This window comes from Rosa rugosa, chromosome 4 (assembly GCF_958449725.1).
Source record: "Rosa rugosa chromosome 4, drRosRugo1.1, whole genome shotgun sequence".
In the NCBI taxonomy this organism is placed as follows: Eukaryota; Viridiplantae; Streptophyta; class Magnoliopsida; order Rosales; family Rosaceae; genus Rosa; species Rosa rugosa.
Window position 1 is genome coordinate 48793471 of NC_084823.1, and position 12163 is coordinate 48805633.

Consider the following 12163-nt stretch of genomic DNA (forward strand, 5'->3'; position numbering starts at 1 on the left):
TCTGCCTCAAAGAGGGGATTAGTGGTGTGGGTCACTCGTGGGGATTTACACTTTCTGTGTAGGTACATGCTCCCACCTGTAAAAACTAAAACCCTTTCTACTTTCTTGCTTATTTTTACCTCAGTAAAAGTCATGTTGAGATAGAGCTCAGCTGGCCATATACTCATATGGAGGTCAGTGTTTTTAATCACTCGAGCTACAGATCAGTTATTTTATTATTCTATTTTATGCAAATGTACTATTGCACACATCTAATTTGACAACTTATTATAGTTGTAACATTATTATTATTAATCGTTTTAGTCCTGAGTGTTAAGAATTATAAAGCATAACCTAACTTTTTGTGAGTAATAACCACATTTGTCGTAAAATTTCATATTATCAGTTTTAATATGTCACTTTTAGACTCATTGAAGTATTTCTTCTTCTTTCAAGACACAAAAATTGACCCAAGGGATAAGTTTTTTTTTTTTTTTTTTTTTTATCAAATAAAACTTCATTAATAATAATGAACTGCATACATAGAATGATGGAACAATACTTTGCAGCAAACAGCTAGTAGTTGCTGCAAAGGAAAGACCACACTAGACTTCACACTAATCTATACTGATACACTGATGAAGCCAACTAGGCCCCGACTCCAGACAAAGTAAAGGTTGACTAAACCCAGGGGATAAGTTTTGTTCTTTTTTTTTTCCTAAGATAAATACGTCGAAGATTTACTTCAATGGTTTGCAGGGTTCGACCAAGGGAACACTGTTTATTCGTTATTAGTACAGTCAATACTAGTCAAAAGAACCCATTTCCCCTTGAAGTCACTTGAGGCTCTAAATCTCCAAGAGGTTATATCATCTTAAATGCATTATGAGAGAGACTGGTGGTGATTTCATTCATTGTGTTCATGGTTTCCAACCTACAAAACCAGAATCCCATTGTGCCACGCATTTCAATCAAATACCTTAGTTTTAGGTAACACCGTGGAGTCAAAATCAACCATAGAAGATGTGTCACGAGCACCAACCTCATGTTATGGTCTGGTGATATGAACGTCATTGCTAATAAGAAAACTAATATATTCTGAATGACAAGAGTAAGCAGTGAACAGAGTAATCAACAAGCAACCCAAACAAAATTTACCCGAAAGGTAAAATATTGATAATCACATTTTCTCGACAGTGCTCAGAAGCAAGTCTGATTCGAGGTGAAACTCAAATTAAGGAAATGAATTATCTGTACATAGGATACACTGCAACCAATTTTGATCACCCGTATCACACTATTAAGTCAGGGATAGCATGTTGATATCAAGGCATATACTAATATTACAAAGGTATGTGACTGATCAAACCAATACCTTCCTCGGTAGAATCACATAATTCGTGGGAATCGAAGTGCCGGATCCTTAGGGCTTCACGGGACTCGCTCTCAAACCTGATCTAGATAACAATCTTGATTGTTTTTCAAACTAGTACTAGCTCATGCTTCCCAACTTACTCATGTATAAAATATCTCTGAGGTTTGTACAATCTGTTACCGGCAAACTAGAAAAAATCTATATATCCATCATCCAAGCACTAGAAACTAGAGACATGACCTAGCAAAAAGAACCTGAATCTCCTGAGTTCTTGGTTTAGCAGTGTGCCTCATGGTGCATTCTAGAGTCTGAAATCTTTAACTTACAATTATCTAAAACCTTTTGACAGAAAGCTGGAGGTAGTTCATGCAAGACATCTGATATCTCTGAGTCATGCTTCCTTTTGAGTTCATCTAGCTCCTTTTGCTGTTGCACCAATAGCTTCTCAAGTTTCTCAACAATGATCTTGACTTCTTCTGGTTCAAATAAATGAGCTCCATTTCTATTATGTAGATCAATAGAAGCATCAAGACTATCGCCATTCAGTGAACCAGAGTTTTCTGCACCATTTGGATCGTCTTCGTTTCGAGGAGATTTTTCTTGACTACCAGGAGATTTATCATTGTCATCGGTGCCTCTTGTATTGTCTGATCCCGCTGGAGACTGCAAGTTGGAATAACCATGCTTCACTGGAGAGTTTCCATTACCTGCCTTGGGAGAGTCGGACCAATACTTGCGGCCTGAAGGCAATCTTTCGAATGCTAGATTACTGATCTCACTTATCGGGGAAGAAGCATCCTCCTTAAAGTCAGAAACTGGGCTATTAGAAGTTGACACATCAACATCAAGATTATCTCCAGAAATCCAATCTGGAATGTGGGATTGAATCTCAGAGTCAATAAGTTCAGCAATTGTTGAAACATCTTGATCTGTCAGATCCAACTCTTGAACCATTTCACTAGCAACAGCAATTGCAGTGTCTTCACCAATATCAAATGGAAAGTGGATATTTCGAAAATGACCTGACCCAAGTGACACTTTTTCAAGTTAAGAGCGGTAAATTATATTCTTTTTTACTGAAAACTAAGTACAGTGGCAAAAATGGAGAAGGACGAAAGGGTTAACCTGTAGAATCTGCTATTCGTAGTTTCAGAAATATTGTGTCGTCTTTCCTCTGGCCTTGTACCGTGAAGTCTCTACTCATTTCAGAATCCACACCAACATTCTGATCAGAAGTGCCTTCTGCGTAACATGAAAAAATGTGATGTGAATAAGACAAACAGTGTTTGAGGCTTTGAGCACTAGAGAAACAACAAAAGCTTACCTGGATAATGAGCTCTGGGTTGAAGAGAATGAGGTATACTTTCACGATCCCCATCTGACTGAAGAAAAGGATCCATCAAAAGTGCCTCAGCAGGCAAACGATCAGATACTTTCACAATGCATTTTTCTATAAATGCTTTTACTCCGGGATCTGTCACTTTTGACAATGATGCTGGCTTTATTCCCTACCAATGAAAAAAAAAAAATAACCAATATAATAACCATGTTATGAAATGTATGTTTGCAGTTTGCCAATGGTCTGGGGAAATAGGCAAACTGGCAACAAAATAGCTTAAACTTATGGGAACAGTAGTGATAAGCCATCAAATCATTTCATATCAAGAATCTAATGGGAGATGACATATGATTTCAACAATTAAAAGTTGACAAGCCATAGTGTATAGAAATTAAATGTACAGGGCGCTACCAGAAATTGTCAACAAAACCCACCACAATGTGGTAAGAGAATAGAATAGTAGCTTAGTGAGATTGGCAAAAGAAGTTATCCAATGAATCATGACCAAAGGAGAATAAACAGCATCATATAGCTAAATTAAATTATCACATGCAGGTCTAACAGATCTAGTGATTGTGACATTTTGAGACTTTCGATATGATATAACTTTCAATTACCGAAAAAGAAAAAAAAAATTCAATTAGTTTAACAGAAACAATTTGATAAATTATATATTAATACGAACTGCATATCAACTTTATATAGAGTCAAGGTCATGAAGGCCTTACTGATGTCACTTTCTTGAATATCTGAGCAGCATTAGTACACTCAACATAAGGATACTCAAAGGTCACCAACTCTAATAAGCACATGCCAAAGGCATAAATGTCAACAAGCTCATTATATTCCTCTTCATAAAGCTCTGGCGCCATAAACTCAGGAGTACCTTAAGAAACAGAAACAACAGCAATGTCAGCTCTGATGCCCGATGATTCAGCAGTAATATCATTGCAGAAGAGAAAAATAGATAATGATGATATTTATAATCCTCACCGATAACACTGTGAGCTGAACGAGCCTGGCGAAGAATAGCAGCCAGTCCTAAGTCACCAATTTTCACCTCACCCTGGTTCCCATTGACAAAAATGTTGTCACACTTCAAATCTCGGTGAATAACTGGGGGGTCATGCCGGTGAAGATACAGAAGGCCTTCTAAGATCTGCCTAGACCACTTTTTTAGTGCCCTCAAATCAACGTGCTTATGTTTCCTCCGGTATCTACATAAGGAAACATTAAAACACTAAATAAAAGTACAAATGAGTTGCAGAAAATTGAATATTAACAGGACAAAACAGAGCATCCAAAACTCACTGCCTCAAGTTTCCCGAAGTGAAAATCTCTGTAATGAAGTTGATATTTTCATGCTTGGTATCAACCCAAGAGTTGTAAAACTTAATAATGTTCTTGTGCTTCAAAGTCTTGAGCAAATGAACTTCCGAATAAAGGCGCTCCAAATCTTCAGAGTTGCGCAATAGATCTGCCACCTTAACTTGGTTCCAAGCTACTTCAATTCCTTCCAATTCATCAAACGCTCTATATCTAATTTTCCCACGAAAACCGATCAAGGACACACAAAATGTCTACAAACACTCTGGCATTACATCATTCAATATCCAACTAAAAATCCAAACTTTGAAGCATTATAAAAAAATGGAACTTTGACAAAAAGAACAGAGCAAAAAGGATACACTTTCTTGAAAGCCCCTTTGCCTAAAACCTCTTTATACTGCAAATCACCGAAATCAAATACAACTCATCACTCACAAATCAACTCATATAAATCAACCCAAATCAGAACTCCATGAAAAGATGAAAACTTGCAAGAGTAGAACAGCTAAATCGAAATTACGCAATAAATGAAGAAAGCCAGAGATTAAGTTTCGAACTACTGACCCGTCCGTAACGACCAGAGGGATCAATTTCAACGAACTCAGCTTCGGCATCGTCCGTTTCCTGGTCCGACGGCAAATCCTGAGGCATTGGTTCTCTCAAAGCCTTGTGCTTTCGGTCAAATCAAACTCCGATCGGATTGGGATCGAATCCAAAAACCCTGAAACTTCCAATTTGGGTGGGAACCAATTACGAGCCCAAAATTGGAACCCGCCAAAAATGGGGAAGGCAGCAGAGTCGGTGGGGGTGTCAAATTGACCCGAATCGGAAAAGAAAGAGAAGAAGACGAAGAAGCGTGAGAATGAGAAACGTAAACGAGAAGGCGTTAGATTTTCTGAGACAGAGTGACTCTGTCACATTCACATTCAGGGCTTTTAAAAATATTGGGTTTCTGGGATTTTGGATGCAGAAAAGGTCGACTTTGGCTTTGCTTTGGCTTTTGGGGTCATGTGGGGATTGGACATGTCCTTCTCTGCTTAATTAGCTTTTACTTTCTCTGTTCAATAATACAGGAAGGGAACTATTTGGACCGTCTGAGGAAGATTGTATGTGAAAAGATCCAAACAATATAAAAATTTTACAAATATGATCACGAGTTCACGACTCTATTTTTAATATATGTGAGAGTTGTCGAATATACAAGAGCATCACGTGTGTGTGCGGTGCATCTATTGCCCTAGCTAACTTTGATCCTTGTAATTTGTACACTTTAACCATGTTTGGACACAAGCATCATCGATGTAGAAATTTGATCTCTTATGTCTTGGTTCAATGTTTGTAACATTTATTATCAAATTAGGGCATGCAATGACGTGACGCGTAAGATTGCTCATTTTAGTGTTTCTGTGTTTGTTTTTTATTTTATTTTTTATTTAGCTCGATTTGCCAATTACATATGATTATTTTGTAATGGGTTTTTGTCCATTTACTCCATTTTTAGGGATTTTTTTCCCACTAACCCCATTGAGTTTTTTTAATTCCCTCTTACCCAATACACTCTAAGGGAGTCTTCCCTAATACCCCATTAAGATTTTTTTTTTGTTTTTAATTTTTTTTTAATACCATTTTACCCCTCACCCCTTATTTACTTAGAGAGAGAGAGAAAATAGAAGAGAGAGAAACCATAGGAGACTTCGCCGGAGCCCGTCACCGGTCGCCGGAATCCGGTCACCGGCCGCCGGATTCCGGCCAACTTTCGCAGGATTCCGGTCACCGGCCGCCGGATTCCGGCCAACTTTCGCCGGATTCCGATCACCGGCCGTCGGATTCCGGTCACCGGAATTTGTTGAAAATCTCACCGGAAAGGTTTTTTGGCCCCCAATAGACATCTATTGCCCCCCAATAGACCTCTATTGCCTCCTATTGCCCCCCAATAGACGTCTATTGCCCCGATAGTCTATTGCCCCCTAATAGACGTCTATTGCCCCCCAATAGACGACTATCAGCCATGTATTGCCCCCCAATAGAACTTTCGGTAGCCGAAATAGGAACTAATCTTCCTAAAATTTGACAGATAAAACTTTGATTAAAGAAAAAAACGAAGAAATTATATCAATTTTAAAACGTCTATTGCCTCCCAATAGACGTCTATTGCCCCCCAATAGACGTCTATTGCCCCCCAATAGACCTGTATTGCCCTTGACATAACACATTTTGTATGTTGTTACTCCAATAACACATTTTGAGAAACCCTCCCAGGCACAAACCTCAAGGAGCTCGCGAACTTCAAGCCGTCCCTCAACAATCGTCCTGAAGACCAAAGTCATGGAACACTGCCGGAAGTTTAGAAAGACTTGGAATTTGTCGATGCTATAATCAAGGTAAAGAATCGAGACCCTATCTTGAAAAACAAAGAGGTCGAGTTATTTAAATCTGATGAAACTGAGGTTGAAGATGCTGGTAATGAAACTGAGGTTGAAGATGCTGGTAATGAAACTGAAGATACTAGTCTAGTGAAAGAGGAGGATAGGAAAACTAAGAAGAAGAAGAAGGTCTACTTGAAGGATGACGCGGTCCGATTGCAGAAACACTGCCGGAAGTTTAGAAACTTCGGGCCTCTGATTCTCTCTACAGCCAATTCATGTACGATTCGAGGAAGAAAAGCAGAGGCGGAAGAAAAGCGGATCGAGATTTTCCGGGAACTGGCTGAGAGAGAGAGAGAGAGGCGTTTCGGGGAAGGAATGCTGAAAATTTCACCGGCGAGATCCCGGCGACTCGACTCCAAGCCCAGCCACGACTCTTGCTCTCTTGTCTGCAAGTAGTGGCTGAGACTCGAGCGGCTAAGCCCCACCACCTCCGAATCGGCGCCTCCGGTCCGTCTGTGAGAGAGAGAGAGAGAATTGATCTGGGCACCCATATCTCTTCCCACACGGCCACGATCTCTTCCTTCATCTCCCTTCCGTTGCCGATGCTCTCCTCCGTCTCCGGCCACGCCTCCGCCGCCGGTTGGTAGAGTTCGATCATCTCATTCCTCGCCGGAAAATAGATCTGCGAGGGGAGGAGAGAGAAAGGAAGGAAAACGTTTTCTGATGGTATATAGATTTGTAATTCTATAATTTTTCGAAGGTTAAAATTGACATTTTACTATTAAATGGGTTAGTGGGAATCTTAATTTGTTGGTGGGGTAAGTGAGAATGTTTTATGTAGAATCTGTGCTATGGGTAAATGACCCTAATAATTTCTATTTCTAGCAATATTAATTGACTCTACGTTTCTCCTTCATTTAGCAATATGGCAACAAGGTATAGGGTTTAGCTTGATTTAAAAAGAAAAGAAAAAGTGTAACAGAGTATTAGAAACAATATTGTGTGTAATGACATCTAATCTCTCATTATCATTTGAGAAAGAAGAGAGAGAAAAAAAACCTGAAGTTTCCCACCTGTGATCAAGCAGGAGGTGTTGCATTGTTGCAATGTCATTACAGAAGGCTTTTCTAGTAATGTGATGCTTATAGTTCATATGAATAGTACTCATACTCACACTAATCAATTTGAAGTTTTTCTTAACAAATGTAAGAATTTTAGGTCCATTTATCTGTTGCGAGCTGAGATATGGCTCCTTTCCTTTACAACAAAAGAAAAAAAGACATTTTTCTTGGATCCGGCTCTTCTAAAGTGAGGAGCCTGTAAATTTACTTTAATTTCATAAAATCCGGACTCTCTGTCTAATCTAATGGTTCTAAAATTGACACATCAGTTTCATCTAAACAAGGTTAACTCCACCGTTAACTTGAGCAAACGGTGTTAAACCCCTTCACGTATTGTCTCTCCTATGCAGTCTCAACCCCAAATTGACTTGCTGCGTTGCAGCTTCCATGGAAACTTGCCTATGGTTATAAGACCCCTCCTGATAGCTCTGTTCATCCTCTCGATCTAGGCAATCTCGGCCACCGTGAGGCCTTGCAAGACCCTCTTCATCTCCTACTACTCCGTCTCCCTCATGCGCCTCCCCTCCTCTTCCTCCTCCTCGGGATTCGTCACCGTCGTCACCGAGATCAGAGACCTCAAGCCCATCTGTTTCGACACCAGCGTTTTGGTCCAGCCGGACGACGCCGCCTCCACCGATGAGGCCCGCTAGCCGCAGCAGCCTCTCCTCCCTCTCTCCACCGACCTCAGCTCTCTGCGCGACCGGAAAAGGGTCAAAAACCAGATCTCCCAGTTCAAATTAGAAAGCAAAAGGGTTTTTGTTAAACATGTAGATAACGGGGACTCTAACGTTATTGAGAGAGAAAGCATCTAAATGTGACATTTGATGATGTGGCAACTATCTTACCATAAGATTACTTGGAGGATCATGATTTTATGAAATTTACATACATTTACTGCAGAGGAGCTCAATCCATTTTTCTTCCTAACAACTAACTGTGCACGAAATAATTAAATATACAAGACACAAGAGGCTGTTACAGTTGGAAACCGATGACAAAAGCCTAGCTAATTTTAAATCCATTGCTTCCTGATCTTCAGCTTTCTTTTCATCAACTGTTGGAATGCCATGAATATACGTTGACGTCCGAATCTTCCCAATCTCACCCCATCCAGGCATCACTTGCATCTTCTCATCCATCCTTCACGGCGAAGCATTGAAACTGCATTGACATCTATTGGAGCTTTAATCTTAATGACATCTAGCGTCATGAGTCAGGGACGTAGCCAGAAATCGAAAATGGGTTGGGCTAGTTTAAGCTATATAAAAATTTTGCGAGTTTCCAACAATACCACCGGCTGCACAACAAAAGCAAAGTATTCAATTAGCCAACCTTACGACCTCATTAACAAAAGTATTCAGCATGTGATACCATTGTGGGCACAAGTCAACAAAAACAATCATAAAAGGAACAAAGCCTTAGCCAGTACAGCTTTAAGGGGCTAATCAGGATTAGAGGAATGAGGTTGTAGAAACAGGAGGAATTGATGAAGGTATTCAATAGTTCAATTAATGTATTCAATTCCTCTAAGCCTAAGGTACAGGGTAAACTCACAAAATCGAAACTAAATGGGAAGCCGAAAAGAGGAAGAGTGAAACGAGAAGATCATACGAAGATTGATCAAATTGTAAATCCAAAAAACTCGAAATGAAATTTGAACCTATAATTTGAAATGAAAACGGAAAACAATCGAATTAAGAAGACCTTGATGGCACGGCTCAATGGTTTCTTCCTTGATTAATGTAAAGAGATCATGATCTTATCCTTAATTCCTTGTGAGTTATGAAAACTAAACAGAGCACGTGTGATTCGACATACACAAGAAAAAGAAAACAAGAACATCTACATAATCTGAACTTCTGAAGTTGATTGTACCTGAGATTCTAATTGTGGCTTTGGATGGAGTAGTAGAATTGAAACAAGCCGAGATTCTAGTTGCTGGCAATGATAGTGAACAACCCAACAACTGGATTGCAGTGGCAGCAGGACTGCGGGAGTGATTCAGATGGTCAGAGTGTGAGACAAATCTATTCTCCTCGATGGACTTGGTATAATTTTTTTTTCTTTTTTATTATTTTGGGCTGATATCTATACTTGGCAATTTTTTTGCCCAAATCTCCCTTAGGCTATAACCTAAGTAGCCTTGGTTGTAGTTACGTCCTTGCCGATGAGGTATCATTTGTGAGTTTCCACGGCGACTCAGGCTGCTTGGAGATCACTAAGGTAGTGTTTGGGTAGGGGATTTGGAGGCTCCAAGGGATTTCAAGGTGATGGGATTATAAGGTGAAGGGATTATGAGGTGATGGGATCTTAAAATGAGGGGATAAAAGTGGTGGATTATTTAAATGACTTGTTTGGATAATTTTTCAGTGTTGTTTTCTTTGATGAAGGCAATGAAAAAGTTGAGATGAAGAAGACAAAACTAGAATTGGGAGTGAATCTGGGACAAAACCCTGTAATAGAAACAGAAAACGAAAGCCCATAGATGACATGAAACATAGAGATTAGCTAGGGAGGAAGACGAAAGCCATAAGCAAATCGTGAGTTTCGCACTGTCTCGATGACGCTCACTAAAACCTAGAAGCATATAGCTCCTTAACAAAGTAGGGAATTATTTTAATCAAAAGACTAAACTAAAAAGCTAAAGGCCCAAACCCCTAGCCCAAATTAAAGGCCCACTAAAGGCCCAAAGGATAGCTCGAAGCCCAATGAAACCCAGCAACATGCCCAACCCAGCCCTGCTTCACTCTTCCAGCAGATCCGCCAGAAGCACCAATATTGTCACCTTATTGATGCTTAATAAAAGGAAAGAAAGATGAGGTTGTTTAAGGAAAACTGAAATTGGGAGAGAATTGAGTCGTGCTTTCATTGATAATAGGAGCTTCTTTATGTAGATACAAGCATAGAGATAGAGTTGTACATGGAAACATAATCGTACATTGATTAGATATCTCCTAAGATTCTCCGAGAATATCTCTAGTATAAACCATATTTCAACTAGAGCAAGTAACCTCGAGTTTGGGCTAGACGCATATTCTGGATTTACTTGATCACTCCCCCTTGTGTCACCCAAACGTGGTGCTCCTCTCGTTGCCTCATAAAAACCTTGCAGAGTAACAAAAACCCTTTGGGACAAAAATAACCTCAGTCGAAGGGGAAAAAGAGCACAACACACCCTTCACGTTTCGAGACCATACATGTAGACATCTCCCCCTGATGATAACGGTCATGGGAGTTCGGATAACTTCCGCAAACGATGCTACCAACATGTTTCTCGAAAGTGGAATTTAGGCAATGACTTAGTGAGCAAGTCTGCCACACTGTCCTCAGATCAAACCTAATTCACTTTGATCTTGAGGAGAGTCTGTTGTTGCTGATTATCCTTGGTGTTGTCGCTTTTGATGTAGCCTTGCTTCATTTGTTTAAAACAAACAGCATTATCCTATACGCTCGTAGGCTCATCTGTGGTAGACTTCAAACCACAATTGTTCGAACATGCGTAACTATGGATCCAATCCATATACATTCACGAACCACTTCGTGAAGAGCAATAATCTCTGCATTGTTCGAAGATATAGCGACTAGAGTCTATTCTGTAGACCTCTAAGATATCGCGGTCTTACCCATAGTGGACACTTAACCAATTTGGGAATGACCTTTGTGTGGGTCAGAGAGATACCCAACATCAGCAAAACCTTCCAAAACACATGTCGTTTTGGGATGGGGATAGTGGACGCAGGCCACTGTTGGCGGCGTTCCTAGTGTGTGATGGGTCCGAATCCATCATCTCTCTGTAAGGATAGAACAAGCTCATATCAATCGTACATCTCAAGTACCGAAAGATATCTTTTACACCAATCCAATGGAGTCGCGTTGGCGCAGAGCTATACCTTAGCTAACAAGTTCACTGCAAATGAGATGTCCGGTCTTGTGCATTGAGCTAAGTACAATCATGCGCCTATTGTACTTAAGTAAGGCACTCCTGCCTCTAGCACATCTTCGTATGATGACGAAGAGGATCCTTTTCAGGATCAAGACCACGGACGATCATGGGGGTGCTTGGAGGCTTTGACCCTGTCAAAACGCCTAGGCATCTATCAACACAATGCTCAAGTTCCAAATCGAGATATAATCGTGTTCTCCCAAGATCCTTCATCTCAAATTCGGATTTCAAGTGTTCGGCGGTTTCCCTTAACTCTTTAAGGGCTTCCAATGAAGATCATGTCCAACAAGAACCGCGATAGAATCCGAAACTTGTTATGGAAACGCGCGGACATATCCCTTCCCAATCAAGTAGTCACTTTAGTGAGCGTTTCAACCTCTTTGTAAAACGCGCTCCGTGGTCTAGAGCCACTTGACTTGGGTAAATGAAGTCCACCATGAACCTTTATGTATATTCCATATCTAGATCCCCATATAGATACGTAGTGACTACTTTTGTAAGCTGCATGTTCAGTTATTCGGAAACTACCAAACTGACAGGGTAGTGGAGTGCAATGACATCCTTTACGAGATAATATGTCTTATCGTAGTTGATTCCAGGGCGTTTTGTGAGAAGCCTTGCGCCATAAGGCGAGATTGCCATATCTTTTTCTCATCACGCTTTCTAACGAAGACCCATTAGTCCATAGGTTTTATGTTAGGAGGTGTTGGC

General features: G+C 40.2%; 1 protein-coding gene across 1 annotated transcript; it reads right to left on the minus strand.

The window, feature by feature from the left end:
* Nucleotides 1-1179: 1179 nt before the first annotated feature.
* LOC133743256 (probable serine/threonine-protein kinase WNK3) lies at nt 1180-5129 on the minus strand. Its single transcript, XM_062171125.1, has 8 exons — nt 4587-5129; nt 4382-4419; nt 4005-4232; nt 3687-3910; nt 3422-3579; nt 2679-2862; nt 2480-2596; nt 1180-2376 (listed from the first exon to the last, which is right to left on the minus strand). The coding sequence occupies exons 1-8, from the start codon at nt 4671-4673 to the stop codon at nt 1631-1633; spliced, it is 1782 nt and encodes a 593-aa protein (XP_062027109.1). The 5' UTR covers nt 4674-5129; the 3' UTR covers nt 1180-1630.
* Between the last annotated feature and the right edge of the window lie 7034 nt (nt 5130-12163).